Raw genomic sequence first — 26,535 nt, forward strand, 5'->3', positions numbered from 1 at the left:
GACTTGCCAGGTCAACCCTGATTGCAGCCAGGTTACAAAGGTTAAATGCCAACAAGTGTCTCAATAATAGTTGGTCTCTCTGATCGACCCTAGGGCCGGACACAGTTGGAACAATTACTGCAAAGGATCACACTGAGTTTCATATAGACCTAATTTGGCATTAAAGTCACCTCCAACAACCACAAGAAACCAGCTCAAAATACGATTAGCTCTATTCCTCAAAATTTAAATTGGGTTAAACAATGCCTTAATTTGGCAAACCAATTCAACCACTGGGTTGTAAAAAATAATCAGAACAAAAATAAAGCTGCTGGGGTGAGCAATACAATTGGGATTACCTTAAATAGCTTGGACCAAAATAGCCAGCCCTCCCCGGGCTCTTCCGCCAAATTATATCCCCCAGGTGCCAAGTTTCCTGCAACATCACAGAGCCATAATTTACAATATAGTTGAACCATTTTGGATTTGACTGGTTAGATTTCAGCCCAGCAATGCTCCAGCAGGTCAAATTAGTGAAAGAGTCCGAGTCTTGTGACAGCTCAAAAGGCATTTCACTGTAAGCAGGCATTTCCATATCACCACTACCCCCAGCCTTACCCCAAGACTCAGTAGGTAAAACATGATTATTTGACAGTCAATCTAACTCCTCTAGGCTCGACAAAAGGCTAAATCTGTTAGAGTTAGGAATGCTGGCCCAGGTGATGTATTCAGAAGACCTAAGGGGTAGGCCATTCCTGATGGATTGTGTGCCGGGAAATGTATGATAAAAATAACCTAGTCGCAGAATAGTTATACAATTGCTCTTAAGGTTCCAGTAGACATTTTGGGGCAGTTTGAAATCGGATTGCAAGCTCGGGTCAAGTTACTGCAGTTTTTGACCATACAGTCACCAGAGGAATGTTTACTTTATGGCCAAAACCAGCCCTCCTTCTGGCAAAAAAAATATCACTATATTCCAAAATGCTGAGATATGGGCTTTTGGTTAGCCAGTGGCAAACCTGGTTCTTGAGGTCATCATAGGTTTCCATCCTGACTGTGGGAAAGCATGGAACATGGGGACTGCTACATTTGGACTTCACTCAGGAGGCAGGTAAAGTTGAGTATATTTAGTAAGGCTGATACACAAAGGCAGTCTTCATGGTTTAAATCCGAGGTACATACTAATCGAGTCAGCACGATGATGATACATAACCATATTGGGGCGATTTTCCTTAGTGGCAGCAGGGAGTGGGGCAGCTGTGGTGGTATCCTCCAATTGCCGTGTATGCACCCTGCCGCAACCTTCCATATCAGAGGTGGCATTCGAAATTCACAATGTCATCATCTCTGCTACCGCGGCCCACACTGATCAGGATTTTTTGAGGTGATTGCAGTTAGAAAGCTTTGATATTTCGGGCTCTTAGCTTGCAATTCTTTCTACTAGGGGGTATCACAAGTATGAATTAAGACCCTGATTATGAGTTTGGTGGTCTGCCGCCGGACCGTCAATACATTGGTCGGGAGGATGCCACCAAGCTGGCAGCCTCTCCACCACTGTATTACAACACCACCGTCAGGCTGGCTTTAGTGTCTGCTGCTGTGTCACTGAGGCAGCATGCTTCAGCTCAGAAAGTGAGTCTGCAGAACATGCTCCCACAATACAGGGCCAGATGCACCTTGCACAATATTGTGCATGGCAACAGTGTGCACAGACAGTCTAGGCATAGGGGGGCACAACATGTGCCCCCAGCCACACCGCCCAATGGGCAAAATCGCCCTGGGGCCCTGTTTGGAACTCCTTCCCTGCCTTTCCGGCGAGCTTTTCATGGCAGGGTTCCCACCATGAAAAGCTTGATGGAAAGGCAGATCATGATCAGCATGGCGGTGCCGGCAATGGCACCGCTGCGATTGACGTAGGCTTTCCCTACCGCCAAAGTATCCAAGATCCTGGTGGTTGCGTGGTCTTGTGGCAGTCCGACCGTCATCCCTGTAATCTCGCAGTCGAACCACCGAGGATGCAGCAGTTGGACCGCCACAGTGGGTACGGCGGTTCCACGACCATCAGGCTCTAAGGTGGTCATTATGAACATGTTGGTAACAACAAGCGCGACGGGGCACTGCACCGGGGCCCCTGCACTGCCCATACAAAATGCATGGGCAGTGCAGGGGCACCCCCTCTGCCAGCCTTTCCCTGGTGACATGGAGGCCTATTTGCTGTCAGGAGTCAAGTTGGGGCCATGATGGACTATGTGTCCTGAATTTCTACAAATTGGACTTGTCATTTGGCACATTTTGTATATATTGAATTTATTTTTGATGGTTAGAAAACAAATCTGCCCACATTGCTGTGGTTGGTAAGATGAGATGCTTGTCCTGGTTTCCTTCTACGTGGTGGTGTGGCATCTGTGTGCAATGGTGTGTGAGGTCTGTGTATGGGTTGTGTCTGTGCTGTTGAATGCGCTGGGTAGATGGGTTGTGCCATGTGCATTTTGTTATATGTCTGACTGCTTGTTTGTGGGATTGTTTGGGGTGTTGTGTGCGTCCATGTGTATGGTGCTGCATCTGTGGATTTCCTTGTATGTTGGTTGTAAGTGATGTGTCACCTGTGTCATTGTTTGGATGTGTGTTCCCTGCTATTGATTGTGTGTCATTGCTACATACTGTTTATGGTGTGTGTGGTTGTGTGGTGTTTCACAACATGCCTGTCTATGACTGTGTTGAGGTGTTAGTGGTCTAGCTGACGTTGTGTGGTTAGGGGGTGTTGTGAATTGATGTGTATGATTGTGTTGGTAGTGTTTATGTGCATTGTGCTGTGTGTTTAGCACATATCTGCTTGGCTTTGTGTGTGTATTGGGTACTTGGCTTTTACGTATTTTGTGTGTGCGTGTGTGTCTATATGTGTGAGCTGTTACGGTACGTTTGTATGCGTGTGTGTATGGCCTTCACTGTCCGTGCCGGGAATGTGTGTTATGTGTGGGTGTGTATCACTGCAATTTCCTCCACTCTGTGCTAGGTGCACTTAGGGTTGTTGTCTTCGTCGTTGTCGCTGGCCCTGAAGGTGTATGTCGAGATACAACGCTGGGAGGACTTGCAGTTCGTTTGCCATGGAGGCCGCGGACGAGTCTGTGTACCTGGAGGTGAGTGTCTACTTTTTGTTTCTGCCAAGATTTTCGTCGCAGTCAGCCCGCCCCTGATATGCTGGTGGTCTGGTGACTCGTAATATAATGTCCGGGACATTGGTTCACGCCAGCCTGAAGTTGGCTACCGCTGCCGGATGCTGCTCGTCGGTGGTGTCGGTACTGGCGGTAAGTTGTCTGTGTTGTGTTGGGTTAACCGCCTTACTCGTTATGTGGCGGTCTGCATTGCCACATTGGCGGCGGTCTCACCGCCACCACTGGCATGGTGGTCCGGTTACCGGCAGACTCGGAATGACCACCTGAGTTTATTCTGAGGAGAGATGGGGGGAGGTAAATACATGGTTTATAGTAATGACATATTTTATTGTACTTGTGTTTGAATGTGCACACTGGGACAGTTGCATTTTTTTCAATTTAGATTTTTAAAAGTTGTGAAAACAAATCATGGAACCAAATTTTTAAAACTTATTAGGAATAAAAGAAACATTTTACATTTTTTTGCTTTATGGTTTTTAATGATTTCGGCTTTCTATAAAGAAAAGACCACCGCTTTGATGGAAAAACTCTGAAATCATGGATGGATTGCAGCTTGAGTTTTGGGTACAAATGGTTTTGGAAGTTGTTTTTTTTACACAGCTCAAACTTAATTGCTTTTTGGGATTTTATTTTGTGGAATCATTTTTTTTAATTTTCGGTGGTATTTCGAAAAAATGGTACATAGGAGAAGTCTTTTTAAAACAAAAACAGGTGTAGGCCTTTTTTGTGGTTTTAGGTTTAACTTTTGGAATTTTGGATTGCTTATGGCTTTTGGTGAGAGTTTTTATGAAACATCACCAAGAGTCAGAGAAAGAAAACAGCCACAGGGAGGTACAAAAAGTATTATTCTAATTTGTAATAAAAAAAAACAATTTAATTTGATAATGTTTTAGAAACAGGCAAGCAATTTCACATGGTGTTATTAAATGTCGCTAGTGTAAAATGTAAGCAATATTGTCAAGGCAGTCCTTGCTTTATTTTTTTAATATACTAGAGTTTGGACTACCTGACAATGTTTATGCCCTTCTCATTTCCTGGAAACGTTGCTCTTTTTAAAAAAAATTCCAGGAAATATATAGGTTAGGGTGACGTGACTTGGTTAGATGGGCAATATAAGTATCTTCGAAATAATTTAGAGGTGGAGTCAATTTTTCCTTGTTTTGTGAAAAGTATTCCGATTGTATAATTGATATGTAGTACTCGTCCACACACTCAGGAGGCACAAAACACTAAGTTGTTCGTTTTTTACGCTCATACTGCAGTTTACTGTTTGACAATATGCCTGGGAAGGGGAAAAAAGTCCTTCAATTTGTGTTTCAGGGTAATTTCTGGTAATAGTTAATCATTTGTCATTCAAAATCTATTATAATTTTCCTAGGGCTTTTATTCACAGTTCTGGATTTTACAACTGATAAAAAAATTCAGTGTAAGTTGAGGATTTCTTGTCACGGAGTAAGCTGAATACTAATGAGAAAGTTGTAAGGAAATGCCTCCTTGGCATGGTTACTCCCTAAGTTTTTGCCTTTGCTGATGCTAAGTTTTGATTGAAAGTGTGCTGGGACCCTGCTAACCAGGCCCCAGCACCAGTGTTCTTTCCCTAAACTGGACCTTTGTCTTCACAATTGGCACAACCCTGGCATTCAGGTAAGTCCCTTGTAACTGGTACCCCTGGTACCAAGGGCCCTGATGCCAGGGAAGTTCTCTAAGGGCTGCAGCATGTCTTATGCCACGCTGGGGACCCCTCACTCAGCAAATGCACACTGCCTCAGAGCTTGTGTGTGCTGTTGGGGAGAAAATGACTAGGTCGACATGGCACTCCCCTCAGAGTGCCATGCCAACCTCACACTGCCTGTGGCATAGGTAAATCACCCCTTTAGCAGGCCTTACAACCCTAAGGCAGGGTGCACTATACCACAGGTGAGGGCATATGTGCATGAGCACTATGCCCCTACAGTGTCTAAGCAAAACCTTAGACATTGTAAGTGCAGGGTAGCCATAAGCGTATATGGTCTGGGAGTTTGTCAAACATGAACTCCACAGTTCCATAATGGCTACACTGAAATCTGGGAAGTTTGGTATCAAACTTCTCAGCACAATAAATGCACACTGATGCTAGTGTGCAATTTATTGTAACATACACCCAGAGGGCTTCTTAGAGATGCCCCCGAATACCAGTCTGACTTCTAGTGTAGGCTGACCAGTTTCTGCAGCCTGTCACACACCAGACATGTTGCTGGCCACATGGGGAGAGTGCCTTTGTCATTTGTGGCCAGGAACAAAGCCTGTACTGGGTGGCGGTGCTTCTCACCTCCCCCTGCAGGAACTGTAACTCCTGGCAGTGAGCCTCAAAGGATCACCCCTTGTGTTACAGTGCCCCAGGGCATCCCAGCTAGTGGAGATGTCCGCCCCTCTGGCCACTGCCCCCACTTTTGGCAGTAAGGCTGGAGGAGATAATGAGAAAAACAAGGAGGGGTCACCCACCAGACAGGACAGACCCTAAGGTGTCCTGAGCTGAGGTGATCCCTGCCTTGAGAAATCCTCCCACTTGAGTTTGGAGGATTCCCCCAATAGGATTAGGGATGTGCCCACCCCTCCCCACAGGGAGGAGGTACAAAGAGGATGTAGCCACCCTCAAGGACAGTAGCCATTGGCTACTGCTTTCCCAGACCTAAACACACCCCTAAATTCAGTATTTAGGGGCACCCCAGATCCCAGGAAATTGGATTCCTGCAACCTAAAGAAACAAGAAGGACTGCTGACCTACAAGCCTGCAGAGAAGACGAACGACGACAACTGCTTTGGCCCCAGCCCCCCGGCCTGTCTCCAACTTCGAAAACCTGCAACCAGCGACGCATCCGACAGGGACCAGCGACTAGCGACCTCTGAAGCCTCGGAGGACTGCCCTGGAATAAAGGACCAAGAAACTCAAGTGAGCAGTGGCCCTGCTCAAAACCAGCTACTTCTTTGCAACAAAGAAGCAACTTTCAAAGACTGCACGTTTCCTGCCAGAAGCGTGAGACTTCACACTCTGCACCCAATGCCCCCGGCTCGAGATCCAGAGAACAAACACCACAGGGAGGACTCCCTGATGACTACGAGCCTGTGAGTAACCAGAGACGACCCCCTTGAGCCCCCACAGCGACGCCTGCAGAAAGAATCCAGAGGCTCCCCCTGACCGCGACTGCCTGGAACCAGGGACCCGAAGCCTGGAACCAGCACTGCACCCGCAGCCCCCAGGAACTGAAGGAACCAAACCTCAAAGCAGGAGTGACCCCCAGGCGACCCTCTGCCTTGTCCAGGTGGTGGCTGTCCCGAGAAGCCCCCCCCTGTGCCTGCCTGCACCGCTAGAGTGACCCCCGGGTCCCTCCATTGCTTTCTATACAAAATCCGACACCTGCGTTGCACACTGCACCCGGCCGCTTCTGTGCTGCTGAGGGTGTGTTTTGTGTGCCTACTTGTGTCCCCCCCAGTGCTCTACAAAACCCCCCTGGTCTGCCCCCCTGAGGACGCAGTTACTTACCTGCTGGCAGATTGGAACCGAAGCACCCCTGTCCTCCATAGGCACCTACGTGTTTTGGGCAGCTCCTTGACCTCTGCACCTGACCGGCCCTGAGCTGCTGGTGTGGTAACTTTGGGGTTGCCTTGAACCCCCAACGGTGGGCTGCCTATGCCCCAGGACTGAGACTTGTAAGTGTTTTACTTACCTCGTAATCCAACCTTTAATTACCTCCCCCAGGAACTGTTGATTTTTGCACTGTGTCTGCTTTGAAAACAGCTTATTGCCATTTTTACAAAGACTGTGTATGATATTGCTTTTATTCAAAGTTCCTAAAGTATCTAAGTGAAGTACCTTGCATTTAAAGTGTTTACTGTAAATCTTGAACCTGTGGTTCTTTAAGTAAACTAAGAAAATATATTTTTCTATATAAAAACCTATTGGCCTGGAGAAAGTCTTTGAGTGTGTGTTCCTCATTTATTGCCTGTGTGTGTACAACAAATGCTTAACACTATCCTCTGATAAGCCTACTGCTCGACCACACTACCACAAAATAGAGCATTAGAATTATCTACTTTTGCAACTGTCTTACCTCTAAGGGGGAACCCTTGGACACTGTGTACGCTATTTCTTACTTTGAAATAGTATATACAGAGCCAACTTCCTATTGTACAGGGAGTGCAGAATTATTAGGCAAATGAGTATTTTGACCACATCATCCTCTTTATGCATGTTGTCTTACTCCAAGCTGTATAGGCTGAAAGCCTACTACCAATTAAGCATATTAGGTGATGTGCATCTCTGTAATGAGAAGGGGTGTGGTCTAATGACATCAACACCCTATATCAGGTGTGCATAATTATTAGGCAACTTCCTTTCCTTTGGCAAAATGGGTCAAAAGAAGGACTTGACAGGCTCAGAAAAGTCAAAAATAGTGAGATATCTTGCAGAGGGATGCAGCACTCTTAAAATTGCAAAACTTCTGAAGCGTGATCATCGAACAATCAAGCGTTTCATTCAAAATAGTCAACAGGGTCGCAAGAAGCGTGTGGAAAAACCAAGGCGCAAAATAACTGCCCATGAACTGAGAAAAGTCAAGCGTGCAGCCTCCACGATGCCACTTGCCACCAGTTTGGCCATATTTCAGAGCTGCAACATCACTGGAGTGCCCAAAAGCACAAGGTGTGCAATACTCAGAGACATGGCCAAGGTAAGAAAGGCTGAAAGACGACCACCACTGAACAAGACACACAAGCTGAAACGTCAAGACTGGGCCAAGAAATATCTCAAGACTGATTTTTCTAAGGTTTTATGGACTGATGAAATGAGAGTGAGTCTTGATGGGCCAGATGGATGGGCCCGTGGCTGGATTGGTAAAGGGCAGAGAGCTCCAGTCCGACTCAGACGCCAGCAAGGTGGAGGTGGAGTACTGGTTTGGGCTGGTATCATCAAAGATGAGCTTGTGGGGCCTTTTCGGGTTGAGGATGGAGTCAAGCTCAACTCCCAGTCCTACTGCCAGTTCCTGGAAGACACCTTCTTCAAGCAGTGGTACAGGAAGAAGTCTGCATCCTTCAAGAAAAACATGATTTTCATGCAGGACAATGCTCCATCACACGCGTCCAAGTACTCCACAGCGTGGCTGGCAAGAAAGGGTATAAAAGAAGGAAATCTAATGACATGGCCTCCTTGTTCACCTGATCTGAACCCCATTGAGAACCTGTTGTCCATCATCAAATGTGAGATTTACAAGGAAGGAAAACAGTACACCTCTCTGAACAGTGTCTGGGAGGCTGTGGTTGCTGCTGCACGCAATGTTGATGGTGAACAGATCAAAACACTGACAGAATCCATGGATGGCAGGCTTTTGAGTGTCCTTGCAAAGAAAGGTGGCTATATTGGTCACTGATTTGTTTTTGTTTTGTTTTTGAATGTCAGAAATGTATATTTGTGAATGTTGAGATGTTATATTGGTTTCACTGGTAACAATAAATAATTGAAATGGGTATATATTTTTTTTTGTTAAGTTGCCTAATAATTATGCACAGTGATAGTCACCTGCACACACAGATATCCCCCTAACATAGCTAAAACTAAAAACAAACTAAAAACTACTTCCAAAAATATTCAGCTTTGATATTAATGAGTTTTTTGGGTTCATTGAGAACATGGTTGTTGTTCAATAATAAAATTAATCCTCAAAAATACAACTTGCCTAATAATTCTGCACTCCCTGTATTGTTAATGTTGCTATGAATAGTGTGCATTTGGGTGAATGGATGGTGTGTAGATTTAAAAGTACCATCTATCATCCAAATTTCAGTATTCTCAAGGGTTACAAAGTTATGCATTGTACTGAAGATTAGTATGCATTTGAGGAGATTCTCATTGTCGTGCAGTAGGAAATGTTCATTATTAAAAATAACTGTAAGTGCAGGGGGGTGTTAATATCGGAGTTGGTTCATGGTGTTATTCTTTGGGGACTACTTACCCGTTTTTGCCTCTGAACCATTCTCCTCAAATTTGGTATTGTGGCAATACTATTAGCAACATGCAAGGGGATTTTCTGGGCTACCTCCCTCAAAACTGAGCACAGGGTTCACTGGCGAATCCCCATTGCGGAGGCAGAGTGTTTAGTTCTGGTGGCCCTTACCACAGTGTCACTCAGAGTAACCGCTCTGCCTTTGCAATGGGATGAAAAATACTTAGCACACCTTCAAAGATTCCTGGGCTCCTTTAATCTCTCCTAACAATAAATGCAGCCACTGTTTTTTAGCATCCTGATTCAATTTCTGAAATGTATATATCTTGCTTCATCCGATTTTCCATTTTTTCTATGATCTTTTGGTTAAAAAGATATATAATTATAAGTGAAATGTACATAAAAATGTGTTTTTGTTTTGGTTCCCAAAATTCTGTTAAAAAAATAAATATAGGGCCTAATTACGGCATTGACGGACCCAAAACAGGACCACCAATGCCGTGGGGAGAGTGCCACCCCCATGCCGGTGGCATCTCCCCTGTATATTACAATGTTCCCGCCATGCTGACGACGGGAACATTGATTCACAACTTTCCCACCTGTCAGCTCGGTGGGATCAGTGATATGGAACTGTTCTCGGCTCCCTTAAGGAGCCGAGGCCAATACCTCAGCACACCAGCACCCTCGGAATGCACATTGTCTGCAAAGCAGACAGTGTACATTCCGAGGGTGCTGGGCAGGGGGGCCTGCACTGCTCAAGCCATTGTCTAGCTTTTTTTTTATAAAATATGAAATATTTCTCTATGTTGAGTTAGGTTTTCGTATTTTTTTTTTTATTACTAAATATTTCGAAAATTATTTGTATACTATAGCCATGCTTGGTGTTGGTCTGGTGCAATGTTATGTAGCATTCCGCAGTGTTGCATAGTTTTCACATTTGGTGTTAAAAACTGTTTTGCGTCGCGCACCAATGTATTGCGTGGTTTTTATGTGTGTTGCTTTGGCATGTAGTATGTTGATTGGACAAGCGCCATGCAATGCAAAATCGATGCACTTTTTTTTTTTTAAATGTAATTGTACGGGCTAATATACACCATAATTTTACAGTTAAACTGTGCCCAATATGTATATGTGCAGCTTTTCACTATCTGTATTAGCTATTTTTTTCAAAGTACATACTTTAGTTATATTTAGTACCATTCTCCTATACCGAAAAAAGTTATGTGATAAAGGTTTGCGTTGTAGTAGTATGTGCGGTAAAGATAGGCGTGGTAACGGTTCTTATAGTATACCCCTATGTATGTTCTTGGTAATGACATGCATGGTAAAGATGTGCGTGGTAGTGGTACATGCATGGTAAAGACTGTGTGGTAAAGGCATGCATTGCTCCGTCATACATCTGTACACCACTTGTGTCATTTACACCACAAGATAACTGAATAAACCCACAACCTACACCTAGACTCACACGGCCACCTCCCTCTATTATCTTTTCCTGCAAAACCAACCATCATCCAAAGCCTAAGTTACTCCTTGCACATGGGATTTCCAACATTCACCACAACCTGGTCCCTCATTAGTTTCTATGAGAGCCACCTACGTGGATGTTTTGTGACACTTCCAAATAATCTTTCTGTCTGGACACAGCTCAGCAGTGGCTATTGGGTGCCGTTCTCACAGTTATATCACATTTGGGAGGCTTTCCTAGCATGAGAAGTGCAGGCACTAGTGCTTTAAGGGGGCAGGTAAAACCGACTTCGAAACAGTACCCTATGGACCTTATATTCAAGTCCTTAATTTTACCGGCAAACACACAGATCAATTTCTCATCAATGATAGTAAAAACCTTTAATGAAATCATTGTCAAAGTTAATCAGCCCATTTTTACATTTCACATGTTTTACAACATTTGCATTCACTAAATTATTTGATTTTTCCAGATGTATGTTTCTGTATTTTTTCATGCAACATATGAATCTTGTCTAGTGCATACTGGGAACTGAGTAGCTTTGAGGTGTCCGGGTGAGTTCAACTTAAGTTTAGGTGTTTTTGATGGGGCATGATGAGAACTCGAACTAAGGCCGAAGGCATTGTCAGTTTATTACAATGCCTGTCAGTGGGTTGTAAACGTGCTTAGACTACACACACATCCAATTCTTGACCTCTCTGCAAAGCACACAGAGTGATAGTTACACATGTGTGAAATTTAATTATGTAAAGTGTTTGATGGATGTATGTATCTTTTATAATATGGATCTTATAGAGACTTCTAGTTGCAGATTCCTTACCTTAGAATTCTGTGGTGTCAGCATTGAATCCAGAATTTTTCTGCTGAGCAGTACCCTGCGCACACCGTCAGGTGGCATCATTTGGATCCTCGTGCATCGTCCAGCTCCACGTGGCACCGTCAGCATCGTTGGAGTTGTCTGTGACGTCATGGCCTCCTATATAGGCACCACCCCAGCGCGCGGATGTCAGTTCTTTTCCTTCCGTGCCAGTTAAGCACAGATCCGGAAAGAGCTACCCTTTTTTCAACAGTTTTGTCGAAGATTTTTCTAATTGTCTGAGCGGTGTCTTCGAGAAAGACTGAATTCAAACCGTGTGGTGCATGTCATCGCACCATGTCGGTTACGGATCCACACCAGGTGTGTCTCTGGTGCCTTGAAAAGGACCACGATTCGAAGTCATGTCCCGACTGTTGGACCATGGCTCCGAAGGTCTTGAGAGAGAGATCTCTCAAGCTTCTAGCAGACCGGCAGCCGTCTTCAGCTAGCGCGACTCCGAGGAGGTCACGGTTCCACTCTAGGAGGAGGTCGCAGCACCGCTCCAGGAGCCCCAAGTCATCTTCCTCGCATTCAAGGTCTTCGGGGCATTCAGGTAACAGGCACAAGAAGAAAAAGAAGAAGTCCAAGCGGACTTCGACTTCGCCATGCCGGTCGGCCAACGAGGCGTCCAGGGACTGTCGACGTTCCGACCGCTGCTCCGTGAAGCCGCCGCCAGGGCCAACTCTGCGTCTTCCCCCTTTTCCAGGGACCGGAGTGACCCCGCTCAAATCAAATAATTTTACAAGGCTATCACCTTGTGTTTGAGTGGGCTGCACCCTCGGGTGGGTCTTCGGGCCCCGCAGGGTCAGCAGGGGCCCCATCGGATTCTGCATTGGTGGCTTCGGCCTCGGCGCCGTTGGGGACCCCGGGATCTGACAGTGGATCCGGACAGGCCACTGGTGGTGGTAGCCCCATCCTCATTCCATATGATCTGGAGCCATAATGATGTCATACGACACCGATTCCGACTTCGACGGTGCCGATTAGGCCCAGATCAGTGCCTGAGGCTTATTCAGAACAGCTAGGCACAGGAGAGGAGTGGGATGGGTCTGAGGACCGTTTAGAATATGGATTGGAGAATGAACCGGACTGGTATGAGGATCTAAGGGAAGCCAGTGGACTGGATACTTTTCCAGATGATGGCATGCTCTCTCCTCCCGCTGTGGCTATGGAGGAGGGTGCATCTTATGCCATGGTGGTGCGTAGGGCAGCTGAGGTCTTGGACTTAGACTTGCCTACAGTGGCAGTCAGGACTAATCTCCTGATGGAGGTGCTTCAGCCGGAGGTTGCTACATCAAAGCTGATGTTACCCTTCAATGAAGCCCTCACAGATGTCCTTCTGGGAACATGGTCCAAACCCAGCACAGGGGTTCCTGTGAATTGGACAATTTGCCGCCGCCATAGATCTGCTCCAAACGACCCTAGTTTCCTCACCCAACCCCCAAACTCGGAGAGCTTGGCAGTCCAAGCCTCCACTTCCTGTGGTGACTTCCCTTCTGCCCCTCCGGATAGGGAATCCAAGAGACTGGACCATCTGGGAAAGAAGTTGTTTTCTTCCTCCAGCCTGGCATTGAGGTCAGTAAACACCTCTTGCCTATTGGGCTGTTTTTCCCATAGGGGATACAGTGGCACAGGTGCTGCCCCAAATCCTGGAGGCCGTACGGGACACTCTCACCCAGGCTGTCAAGGATGGGAGAGATGCAGCCAAGTTTACTATCAGGTGTGGCTTGGACACGACCAACTCGCTGGGCAGGGCGATTCCTTCGGCAGTGCCCCTCCATCGCCACACCTGGCTACGTCTTACTGGCTTTTCAGGAGATGTCCAGTCGAGTTTGATGAACATGCCTTTTGATGGCTCTCGCCTTTTTGGTGAGAAGGCAGACTCTGCGCTTCAGAGGTTCAAGGATTCTCGAGCTACGGCCAGATCCTTGGGTCTTTCAGCTCCGGCTCGTCAGCAGTCTGTCTTTCATCCTGTTCGAGGCTTCTACACACACAGCCCCCCTCTTCTGCAGTGCCCAAGCCCTCCTAGCATGGTTCTGCAAGACCATGTCCGTCCAGTTGGAGGGAGGATTCTATTTCATCTCCCTCACTGGCAGTATATCACATCGGACAAATGGGTCTTGCAGATCATACAGATGGCTATTCCCTCCCTTTCCAGTCTTTCCCTCTCTCTATCCCTCCAGTAAAAGAACAGCTGATGGGGGATCATTTGGTCTTGCTCTGTGAGGAAGTTACGGTTGTCTTGGCCAAGGGAGCCATAGAAAGGGTCCCGATGTTAGAAGTAGGCAGTGGTTGTTATTTCTGCTACTTTCTGATTCCCAAAAAGAATAAGGGCCTTTGCACTATCCTGGATTTAAGGGACATCAATCTCTTCCTCAAAAAGGAGAAATTCAAGATGCTCACTCTTGCTCAGGTTTTGTCTGCCCTAGACCAAGGAGACTGGATGGTAGCGTTGGACTTGCAGGATGCGTATTTTCACATCCCCATCCTGCCCCCCCACAGACGTTACTTGCGGTTCAAAGTGTTCCACGGTTACTTTCAGTTTACCGTGCTCCCTTTCCGTCTCACCAGCGCCCCTCGGGTGTTCATGAAAATGATGGCGGTGGTGGCAGCTCATCTGCACTGGTTGGGGATTTCAGTCTTCCCCTTCCTCGACGACTGGTTGTTGAAGGCTTGGACGCCCCAGACTCTCGTCACCCACCTCCAGACTACGGCGAACCTCTTGCACTCGCTGGGGTTCACTATAAATGTGCCAGAGTCTCACCTGACTCCCTCTCAGAAGCTCACTTTCATCGGAACTGTCCTGGACACATTGCAGTTTTGGGCCTATCCTCCTGAGCAGCGGGTCCAGGATATTCAGGTTATGATACCGATGTTTGGGCCTCTATCCTGGATTTCGGTGAGACAGAGTCTGAGGCTGTTGGGACTCATGGCTTCCTGCATCCTATTAGTCAAGCATGCCAGGTGGCATATGAGGGCTCTGCAGTGGGACCTAAAGTTCCAATGGGCACAGCATCAGGAAAATCTTACCGACATGGTTCAGATCTCGGAGAGAACTGCAAAGGATCTGCAGTGGTGGTTAGTGAACTGCGATTGGGTCAAAGGCAGACTCCTCTCTCTCTCTCTTCCCTAACAAGATCTAACAGTAGTGACAGATGCATCACTTGTGGGATGAGGCAGCCATCTGGGAGAGGTGGAGATCAGGGGCCTCTGGTCTCCAGCGGAATCCGGGCTTTATATCAACTTGTTGGAGCTTCGGGCTATCCGACTAGCATTAAAGACATTTCTTCCTGTTAGTAAAGGGAAGATAGTGTGGGTGTTCATGGACACCACTACCGCCATGTGGTCCTGCAACAAGCAGGGTGGTGTGGGGTTGTGGACCCTTTGTCAAGAGGCTCTACGTCTCTGGATATGGCTGGAACACCAGGGCATAACCCTAGTGGTTCAACACCTAGCAGGTTCTCTGAACGCCAGAGTGGATGAACTCAGCAGGCTATGCTTAGCGGATCACGAATGGTGTCTCCATTTGGAGGTGGCACAAGGACTCTTTCAGCAACGGGGAGAGCCTTGGTCAGATCTGTTTGCCTCCGAAGAGAACGCGCAATGTCAGCAGAATTGCGTGTTGGAGTTTCCAAGGTGGCTATCGCTAGGCGACGCTTTTCGTTGCGAGTGGAGCTCAGGCCTCCCGTACGCCTTTCCACCCATACCACTTATGCCCAGAGTTCTCAAAAAAATCAAGACTGACCGGGCCCAAGTAATCCTAGTGGCTCTGGATTGGGCATGAAGAGTCTTGTATCCAGAGCTTCTCAAAATGAGCATCAGTCCTCCAATCAGGTTGCCTCTTCGGGAGGATCTTCTGTCGCAGCAGCAGGGGAAGGTTCTCCACCCGAACCTGTCAACTCTGCGGCTTCATGCATGGAGATTAAGCGGCGGCAGTTGATGGTTTATGACCTCCCTCCCAAAGTCTGTGATGTCATTCTGGCAGCCAGGCGTCCCTCTATTAAGACGGTTTACGCCTGCCCTTGGTAACATTTTGTATTATATTGTACAGAGAGGTCTATTGATCCTCTTTCTTCTTCTCTTTCTAATATCCTTCTGTTCATTCTGTCACTCGCCCAACAGGGTTCCTCCATAGGGACTCTTAAGGGCTATCTTTCTGCCTTATCGGTTTTTCTTCGCTTGCCTGATCAACAGTCTTTGTTAAAGTCTCCTATTGTACAGAGATTCTTAAAAGGATTTGTACATATGTTTCCACCTACGCCTTTTGTTATGCCCCAGTGGGACCTTAATCTAGTGCTCATTTTTGTAATGTGTGCTCCTTTTGAGCCTTTACATAATTGTCCTCTCCGGCTGCTCACTATCAAGACAGCCTTCTTAGTGGCCAGGAGAGTGAGTGAGATGCAGGCTTTATCATCGAAGCCGCCATATCTCAGAATATATCCTGATAAGGTAGTCCTCGGAACTCGTGCCTCTTTCCTCCCCAAGGTGGTGACCCCTTTCCATCTGGGTCAAAATATCACCCTGCCCACCTTCTTTGCTCCACCACATCCCTCTAAAGAAGAGGAGCGTCTCCGTTGTCTGGACCCAAAAAGAGCGTTATCGTTGTACCTTGACCGCACAAAAGATTTCCAGGTGGATGACCAACTCTTTGTGGAGTAAGTTGGTGTAAAGTAGGGGCGGGCAGTCCAGAAACAAACCATTTCGCACTGGGTCCTTCTCTGCATTAAAATCTGCTACGCTTTGGCTAAGAAGCAGCCTCCTGAGAGTTTGAGGGCTCACTCTACAAGAGGGAAAGCTGCAACCACGGAATTAGCTCGAGGCGTGCTAGTACTAGACATCTGCCAGGTGGCAACGTGGGCTTCCTTGCACACATTTGCAAGACACTACTGGCTGGAAAGCCAGGTGAGAAGAGAGGGGCATTTTGCTCGCTCGGTCCTGCAGGACTTCCTTGTGTGAAGTATATCTTCGCAACCCACCGCCAGGAATTATAGCTTGGGTATCTATTCTAAGGTAAGGAATCTGCAACTAGAAGTCTCTATCAGATGAACAAGTTACTTACCTTCAGTAATGAATTATCTAGTAGAGACTCTATCTAGCTGCAGATTCCTTACACCCACCCAGGCCTCCCAGCTCTGCGGATATACATATATACTATCTTTTTTCAGATTTTTACCCTTTCTCCAGGGCATTTCATTTTGCTCAGACAGCATGACAGCAGCGTTCGGATTGGTTGGAGCGCCCAGCAAGGGTGCTCCGAGGCAGACTAAGAGCATCTGCCTGCTCTCTTCAACCCGGCAACGCAGTGTCAGGTTGGACAGAGCTTAGTGCGCATGTATGTTTGGCCGGCCCGAGACGGCCGGCCAAACATACATGTGCACTGAGGGGGAGTGCTGAGCACTCCCCCTCCGTGCTCGTCACAGCCCATGGCCCCACTCCTTCTACAATAAAACAAAAATAAACATAGTTTATTATTGTTTTATTGTGGATATTTGGCAGCTGCTGCCGCTGGAGGTGGGACGCTCCTCCGCCCTAGCGGAGGAGCCGTGCCTGTCTGCTTCCCTGAAATGCGTTAACCATCAGCATTATCAAGCAGCAAGATCACCCATTAATTAGCACTTTAGAATGACAGAGCATGCAGTACTTCCTCAAAATGAAATCATTAATTTGGTGACTTTTGGATAATAGTGTAGCTATCTCTAGGGGAGCTAATGCTCAACAATGTAGAGTGAGTGTGTGTTGCGTTACTGTATGGAAACAGGAATCCATCTTGGAACTCCTCCATATGGGTACCTAAGAAAATAAAGGCATAAGATGACCCTGCTCGGGTTGTTGAATGAAGGATGGCCAGCCCTGAACCATTCCAAAGCCCCATTTGAAGTGAAAAGAGCTTGGCCCCAGTAGCTAGAGGGTGGGAGGCTCATACTGAGGGGCAAAGACAGCTCCTGTCGCTTCATAGCTCCCCTTCCCTGAGAGGCACTGCTGTAAACAGATTTCTCTACTTGGTGGTTGACTGCCTCTCCTTTCTTTGGAGCTTTGTTTTCCCCTGTGAGAGCACACACTACTTCACCACTACTTCCTGTTGGTTCTACAGATCAAAGACCATGGGTGACACTCCAAACTCCAGACAAAACCCAAAGGAGAGAGGGCTGTAGAATTCACATTTGTTGTATCTGCCAGCTGTTGGTCGAATCCTAGGTCAGGGTTCCAAGTGGTCTAGGCATTTTTCATTGCCCAGTGCCCAGGCAATGGGCTTCAGTGTGTTTGAGAACAATTCTCAGTTCCAGAACTTTAACAGCCAGATCCCTTGCCAAGTTGAGAATGGAAACTGAAATCCTACAGCCTGGTAGACGTGCTGCCTGAAGGAAGAAGCCCCCTTTCTGTGGAGAAAGCAACACTTGAGGTTCCACTGCCGAAGGAAGATACCTAGAAGAGGAATTCCCCATCTCAGCTACCTGCAGTAAAGGAGCTGGAAATCTACATCATCAAACACCAGTTGAAGGAGCAGCCTGAAAAGTACTGTGGGACGATCCTTCCGTCCCTTAATCCCAGTGTGCTGCCTGAGTGCCCCCACAGAGACCGCTGGCCCCTGCTCTGTCCCGTCTTTCTGGGCAGAAGGTGTAACAGTGGAATAGTCTGATGTGGAAGGACCCTGACCCCTTAAGCCACATTTGGATTTCCATAGTCCTGGAGAAAATCACATCGAACCTTTCCTGTGAGCTCTCATAAGCTTTCCCTTGCCTTATTTTGTGAAAATGGGCGAGTGCAGTGTGAGCCTGTAGGGGCTGCGGAATTTTTTAAGAATCTCAAATTGCACCATGCCGTCCCCAAAAGTCAGGAACAGATGTTTTGAAAGAAACAGTTGAAGCACTAGGAGCAGGACATGTCAGGACCACGGACTACACTCCCCAGCCTGAGGCAGTTTATGGTGCGCTGCTGTCCAACATTCTGGGAAGGTCCCACATAGTATGGCTCCTGTTGCACAGTTAAGGGGTAGTGTTGTACTGCTGGTAATTTTTTGTTTGTTTGAGCCAATAGGCAGTAGCTTTCAGATTATGAAAATCTTTGTCAAAGCACATGGGCAGCGTTTCAGTCAATTTGACGACATACTGTCAAAGCCTATATGCAGTGGCTTACAGAATTGACTGACCCCCCCGCTTTTTAAAGCCATTATGGGGAGGTTTGTTAATTACGTAATGTCTGTATTACATTGCTTGTTCCTTCACCATGTTCATTTACATTTTCATTTGTATAATTTAGATGTAACATAAATTATATTTTTCCTTTTAAAGTAAAGGCACCGGTGGGAATGGTAACATTAGTGAGTCTGATCGTCTCTCTGCTGAGTGTTAGGTTTCTTGCCCACACGGCCTCCCTGAGTACGCCTTGAAGAGTTCTGCCTTGTTTCCTTGAGGACCAAGTGCCAATGAGGTCCCTGCTGCTCATTCTTTTGTCCAACAGTAAGGTGGCTTCATAGCACACCTGAGGCCAAGTAACCCCCGACTACCCTGGGACACCCGCGTCATCCAACTTTAAACTTCAGTTTACCTAAGCGACTTCCATCAGGAAATCAACTATGGGCCAAAATGTATTGCCATTGTTGTGCCAAATAAGTGGCGAACCAACTATTACCAAATATGCAAAGACACAACATTGGTCTTTTTACAGAATAAAGATGTAAAAACACACATTTTTACCATTATTTCACAATGGTGTTTTCTTCCTTGTGAACAAATCTCCCACCATTATGATTTGTATGCCATTTTCCCCAACCACTTCACAAACTATAATGAACATAAATGTTATCACAGGAAATGTTTTTCTCCTACTACGATATGATACTAAATTAAAAAAGCTACAACCGCGAGTCATCACTTTCGGTTCCTGAGAATTGCACCTTAGGTTAAAACATTGCAGTACCTAAATGCAAACCGATCATGCATTCGGAATTCTCCCTGCTCTTATGCAAAAATCTATTCTGTGTCCATCACGGTACGATTAAAACTAATATATTAAAGGCAAATCCTTGGTTAATCTGAAAAAATGTTAGGACTGGCCCTTCTGTGGGGAAGCCCTAATTAAGCTTTTCATTCCACCCATTTGCTGGAAATATATAGAATTATAGATGTTTATAGATGGATAACAGTGACGAATAGGGATGTTTTCATCAAAGGGTACAGAATGCTGAAAATGTCTCTTACTAAAGCCAACTCATAGAGCTAAGTAGATGCACAACTCTGAATTCACATGGCTACGCTTAAAAAATTAAGATATTAAAAAATAAGCTGCATTATCCAGTCCAACTACTGCTACAAGCAGCCCCAAAATAATGTGCAAATCAAATTCCAGTGAATGTGAAAACTAGTAGATCATAGAAACTTACCTCCTTGTTGGTAGAGATGGTTCCGTCTCTCCATCCTCCTTGGACTCCCGGAGGCACAAGGCTTCCAGACTCCCCTCTAATCACAACACTGCTGTCAACAGCATGGCAGCAGCATCGTGATTGGTCCGAGCGCCCTGCTTTGGCGCTCAGACAGAGAGTAGGGTCCTGTGCACTTCCTCCTCCTGGCTGTTCAATACAGCCTGGTGGAGAAATGCAAAGTGCGCATGGCTATTTGGCCGGCCAAACGCGGCCGGCCAAAGCGTCATGCGCACTTATGTACACTCACCACTCCGCCTCCAGTCCTCCTCCTCCTCCTCCAGCCCCACCCCGCCCTAACCTGGCTCCCATGGAAAAATACAATGATAATAACCTTATGTTATTATTTCATTTTTTCGCTTTGGTCCACTGCATAAAGCAGTGGAGCGATGCTCCCCCGCCTCAGCGGAGTAGCCGCAGCTGATGAAAATAGGCCACATTGGCTAGACACAGAATTAAGAGGAAGAAATTACTTATATTTAAAACCCCAGCATTGTTACTCAGCAATAACTTAAAACAGCCCAATTGCCTAAAGAAGCCGGCATAAAGAAAAATATGTTACAAAATGAAATGGAATGAACACCTCAAGTTTGATGGACCAGCATATTCCTAAAACAAAACTTAAACAAAACGAAACGGCCTCCAGAAACACACCCTAAGCGATCTGAATGCCTTAATAAACAGGCCCAAGCAGTGGCCGTTCATAAAATGTAGTAGGTTGATAAAAGTTGTTTTGATCACAACAAGGGTTGTGTGACTTTCTTTTTCATACAACGGGGAAGAGCAGTTGAGCGCATTTCTGCTTTTTTCATGGTGTTTCAGGTCAGACATATTCCCAAATGAAATACACATGCTTCACAAACTTTTGTGACTGGTTTGCTGGTTCTGGTTATTTCACTTTGGTTTGCAGGTTTGTGTTCTGCATATTGCATTGCACCAAACCGTAAAAAGAATTATAGTTTTAAATTAACCACACAAACTAGACATACCATACCAAACATACACCACATAATCAGACTCCAAAATCAACAGGAAGTGCAAAATACAACACAATTGTTTGTTGTATCTGTGTTCAGGGCTGAATGCGTACCCTTATCTAGATCCAGGTCTTCCAATGGCAAATTAAGGGGGACTTTTTCTGGAATCCACTCTGGAATAGGTGGTAGGCTAGTGCCATCAAAAAGCAACTATCTTCTCAGGAGGAAAAAGGCAGAAGAACACATCCTTGTTGATGAAGTCTTCATAGTTTAGAAAAAAAAACAGTTGTCGGGAATCCTGGAGAGTAAGTCCCAATACAGAAGAGTTATGATCAGCAAGTGGAGACTGTGAGGTAAAGAATGAAGGTAAATGGCCTAATTGCGATGACCCAGACTAACAGAAAAAGGGAATAGCATCAAACACCGCATGACAGGAATCATAATGGATTGGGAAAGTCAGGAAGTAACCAAGAAAGGAAAGGGAAAAGAAAAAGAGAACAGAAACCTAAAATAAAATATCTACAGAGTAGTCTTGCAAAACCACTTCACACCCAGGGGGGTGAATGCCATTTGGAGTTGATGACAGAAGGAGCAGTAGCCAGGAGCCCAGGGGCCTGAGTGAAAACAGGCCCAAGTAAACAACTCCCCCAGCATGCAGCTGTGGTCTTCGTACTGGATATTCTGAGCCTCAGGAACCCAAGGACCCCAGAAAGTGCCACACTTCTCGAGCGCCCAGGCTTATCTTGTGCGTAAAGGAGATATGATTATACTTCCTAGTATGTTCCTAAATATTCACCTGTCATTTTTGTCAACATCTGTTTAATAAAAAGGCAATACAAATCATTAATATGTCTCTTAGACCTTTGCAACAGTGTGACATCTAGGAAACAGTCGTGTTTGAGTGTAGCCATAGATGTTATCACAAGGTTGGGTTGCATTTGATCCCTTCCAATTTCCCAAGGTTTGTAAATAGAACCTGTTTTTCTATTTAAATTAATTATAGTACAAGGTAAAATGTGACAGCCAGTGCAAGAAAGCTTGGTTGAATCAGGTCTACCCTTCTCATAGATCAACCATTACAGCTTAGTTTAGTTTAAATATTAGTAAAAAACAACGCACACTCGTACACTCTAGTGTGCTGGTTCTCACTTATGAAACTTTGAGCGAAAGAGGGCTTTCTGTTTATTTTAAAAATGTCAACAAGAGTGCCTGATTTTAGTTTGGAGTGCAAGTTGTTTCAGATGCAGAGGCCAGGCTGAGAAACTGCCAAGAGGGACTAGGACAGCCAATTACATTTGAGTAGGACCACATCATGGGTAATTTAAGCAGCTGAGAGGCAGTACCAAGTTGCCTCCAACTGCTTAGCTGTATGCTTTATGTCCATTTAGCACAATCACCATTTTGGTGTTTCCCTGCACCTTTGCTTTGTCCTACTTTTCCCTTGTGTGTACCCTTTGTTGGTACTTCATGTGTCTCTGAAGGCTCATTTGACTCAAACCTGCTGTGTGATATTCCATGCAACCGCTACTTCTCAGAGTCTTATGCTGCTCCCAAGCTTGGGAAAGGTTGCTAGGAAGATCCTGCATCGACATTTGCCTACAGAGTATCATGAAAAAGAAACAGGGTTTGGGCATTGTTACATACTCGTATACTGACACCACTACTATTACATACCACATGCCTTTGGGCCTTATTACGACATTGGTGGTCCAAAGACCAATGCCGCGGTGGCGGTCCAACCGCCACATTATGAGGATGGTGGGTCAGTGATCTGGACGGGCTGACGGCAGGTGCAGATTGTAATTAGCCAGGGCGGCGCTGAAGTCTGCTGTGCAGATAGTGCACATTTCGAGGTTGCTGGTTCCCCCTGCATGCGGCAGCATTGTCGCTGGCTGAATTATGAGTTGGCAACAATGCTGCCACCACTTTCCCACTGGGATGGCCGGCGGAAAACTTGGTTTTCGTCAGTCAGCCCAGTGGGAAAGTCAAAGTGGGGCCTGCACAGAGGTCGCCAGCCAGGTGGCGACCACCCCGTCTGGAGATTGGCAGACTGGTGCTCCTGTTTGCCAAACTCAGAATTGCTCCCTTTGTCTTTATAGTTAGACTTCTGGTCCCTGTGGTATGTGTGGTTTCTTTCTGACCTCCATGGGAGAGTGCAAGCCAGAGTTAAAAAAAAATCTAAAACGGCTGGGACGCGTGACATGTACCCCAGTGTGTTTTCTCTCCTTTCTCCAATCCCCATTTCCTCCATTGTGAACTAGTAGGTTGGAGATTCATTTTCTTCTCATACTGTTACTTGGTGGAGAGTAGTGCACAGGCATCCCGTTCTCATACCCGGCTCAAAGCAAGGTTGTGACAACAAAACGGTTTATTGAAATAAAGTTGAAAAACCAGGTTCACAGAAGTGGAACAAAGGGTATTAGTGGGAGAATGTCTAGTAATCCTGTTTTTAACAAATCGAGGCGCATTTCCACATACACACTTATGTACAATGCACATTGCTTTAAAATTTATTTTCTGATGGACTGACAGCCAATGCAGCGTATCCAGAGTTGGCTTAGCTTTGATAAATAAGAGAGCTAAGGCTATCAGCCTTGCAGCTTGATTTTGGACTGTTTGAAGTTTAGAAATGCCTAGTTATAAAGAGTTACAGTAACCAAATCTAGATCCTACAATTGCTGCTACAACAGATCTCCTGGCTTCTGCTGAAAGCAGGAGCAGAATAAGACTCATTCTGTTGATGCACAGGGTACAGGAGGAAGCAATGGCTGAGATTTGGGGGTCCCATCTCTCCTCTTTTCGTTGCTGGTGTTGGAGTTAGGTGTTTCAGATGGTAAAGCCGCTGTCACCTCCGCCATAGGAAACACCCTTTCTGTGCAGCAGACACTAATGGAAGACTTTCCCAATACAGGAAAGCTTCCTCCAATACCATTTCTATGATAGTCCTTCTGTTGAAGATCATCATATACATAATGGAAGTCCAGTGCAAAAAAAATCCTGAAATGTCCCCGATGTTTTGGGAGAAATCTTTCAGCACACAGACGCCATTAGTTATGTTAATCCCAAAGATGACCCTTCACTTTTGAATTTGTTGTTGAATACCATAAGTAATGACATATTTGACACACAGGCATGGCAGACCTGTCATCACATTGTTTTTCTCCAAAGTGGCTCAAGTGACTATGTCGTAGCCATGTTGGGAAAAATGTCTTACACTGTTGCAGACAACTTTAAATTTGGTGGCCTGGCTTACGAATTCTAGATCTAACCATAGAGTCTGTGTAGTTATCTGATTCTCCTATGCAGCTGTCCTAACATCTTTTAGTGTTTGCCAACATTCTCTGTGGTTCTAGCTGTGTTCTTGATTTTGGACACATCTACACTATTCAGGTCTTGGGACCTGAAGTATTTAGATTATATGAAGTTTGTCACTTAATAAAGGCAAAGTACTTTAATATAGCCTTAGAACCGGCCGTAGTGGGCTCTACCGGCTATTAAAGGCCCGCTCCCCGCGTTAAATGCCCAAGCCGAAGGCGAGGGCATTTAACAAGGGAGAGGGACTTTAATAGCCGGTAGAGCCCGCTACGGCGGGTTCTAAGGCTATTAGAACATTCTGCCACACAGGGCAGAATGTTCTATTAAAAACAAAAATGTTCACGGAGCCCGAGGGGATTAAAATCCCCTCGGGCTCCGTGAGGCTTTGTTCACAGCTGTTGCTGTGAACAAAGCGAACATTGGAATGTTGGCGCTGCGGGCTTTTACCGGCCTGTAAAAGCCCGCAGAACTCCATTGTTTTCAATGGAGCCCCCAGCATTCCAATGTTCTAATGTATCTTACTGCAGGCCTTCTGAGACAAGAATCTGGTGTTATTTATTCTCGATTGAAGATTTGTTCTTGAGCAAGAAACTATTGTATAAAAAAATTCTTAACTTGGCCTGGGAAGGTTGACATTACCTTCAAGTTATTTTTTTTTCTCACGTCAGATTTACTTTGAATCCATATAGAAAAATATTGCTTTGAATAGGGTGACCAGATGACCACCAAGAGCTTGGTGAGCATGGGTGAAATATGTACTGAACCTTACATAAGTGGTGGCATCCCTCTCCTTCGTTTTACAATATTTCCGCTACATTGTAAAATGATGTTCTGCTGGGCTGACAGCGGGAACAGTGCTACAGTATTGGTCTAGGCTTTCATAAGGGAGCTGAGGCCAATACTGTAGCACTACAGCACCCTCAGAATGCGCACTGTCTGCAAAGCAGACAGTGTGCATTCCGAAAGCGCTGGGCAAGGGGGCTCCCGGCACTGGTTTACCACCAGCCTTTCCATGGCAGGGTGACTGTCATGGAAAGGCTGGAGGAAAGCTGAGTTGTGATCAGCACGCCACCGTGGCTGATCACAATTGAGACCGCCCTCCAACCATCTGGAACCATGTTTCTGGCGGTGACAGCGGTCTTTAGCCAGTCCCGCCCGTCAAAGTTGTTATGTGGCAGTGGGACTGCCAGGAATGCGGCGGTCCCACCACCACCACCACAAGTGTGTGGTGGTCTGAAGACCGTTGCACTCGTAATGAGGCCCTAAGTCTATTCGGAGTGAGTCTAGATTACAACTCCTAAAATGCATTAAAAAGATAGAATTGTAAACATGCAGTCCTATTGCCATAGAGCCACATGGTCACCCTAGTGTAAATGTCTCACTAAAACTGCACCTGGTCATTGAGGTACCAAGGACAAAATTAAAGCAAGGCTCAAAGTTGAGGGATTAAGGGGACAATCACCTTCAAATGTTTACCATATAGAATCTGTCTTCAAGTGTTTTTCTCCTCCCTTTCCTCTAAGGTTACCGAATGCGTGCCCCTGAACACTGCCCAGTGGAGGTCTATGAAGTGATGCTGAGATGCTGGGAGACCAACCCAAGTGAGCGACCCAAGTTTTATGAAATATTCCGGGAGGTGTCAATGCTGAATTGGAGATATGAATGAGAATCAGTCATATATTATTCTTTTTGTCATTGCTAAAAGTCAAATGTATTGAAATTTATATAAAGTATTTCCTTACTTTTAATTCACTTTCCAGTGTTTTTCTCATAGTAATTTTGACTGATTGAGCTGGGGAGGTGCACAACTATTGTATTGTAAAAAGGAGACTGAAGGCAACAGTATGCCCGACAGGTTACTGTGAGTCCAGTCAGAAACAGAAAAGGGCCCTTGGCAACAAGAATGCAGAGCGGCAGAGCAGGGAAAATATGTTGTGAACAATAATCAAAAACTGTCAGCTCAATAATTTAACAATTCAAGCCACCGAATGGAATATTTGAAAAAATATATTTATTGACTCATAAAGCATTATGGGGGTCATTACAACATTGGCGGTAAAAGGCGCTTACCGCCGTGCAGATGACCGCCAATACACCGCCGCGGCCGTGGAATTCCGCCACAGCTATTATGACACACATCTCGGAATCTGCCGAAATTCAGACACCCACACAATTCCGCCACACCAAAGGTCAGTGGAAAATTGGCAAAAACGAAACCTCCACGCCAACAGAAACACGCCCATGCTATTACGACCCATGAATCCACGCGGCGGTCTTTCAACCCCGGTATTCCATTGGCGGTATACACCGCCGCGCTCAAAATACACACACATCTCCAAAACACCGCCACATTGGACAATTCAAAATACACACACC

General features: G+C 45.9%; 1 protein-coding gene across 1 annotated transcript in view; it reads left to right on the forward strand.

The window, feature by feature from the left end:
• LOC138267161 (tyrosine-protein kinase Fer-like) overlaps positions 1-25,825 on the forward strand; it is a 194,930-nt gene extending 169,105 nt beyond the window's left edge. Inside the window, exon 11 of the mRNA XM_069216011.1 lies at positions 25,683-25,825. Coding sequence (XP_069072112.1) covers positions 25,683-25,825 — 143 coding nt within the window. The remainder of the gene's footprint in view (positions 1-25,682) is intronic.
• The last annotated feature ends 710 nt before the right edge of the window (positions 25,826-26,535 follow it).

Source organism: Pleurodeles waltl, chromosome 12, assembly GCF_031143425.1.
Source record: "Pleurodeles waltl isolate 20211129_DDA chromosome 12, aPleWal1.hap1.20221129, whole genome shotgun sequence".
Classification (NCBI taxonomy): domain Eukaryota; kingdom Metazoa; phylum Chordata; class Amphibia; order Caudata; family Salamandridae; genus Pleurodeles; species Pleurodeles waltl.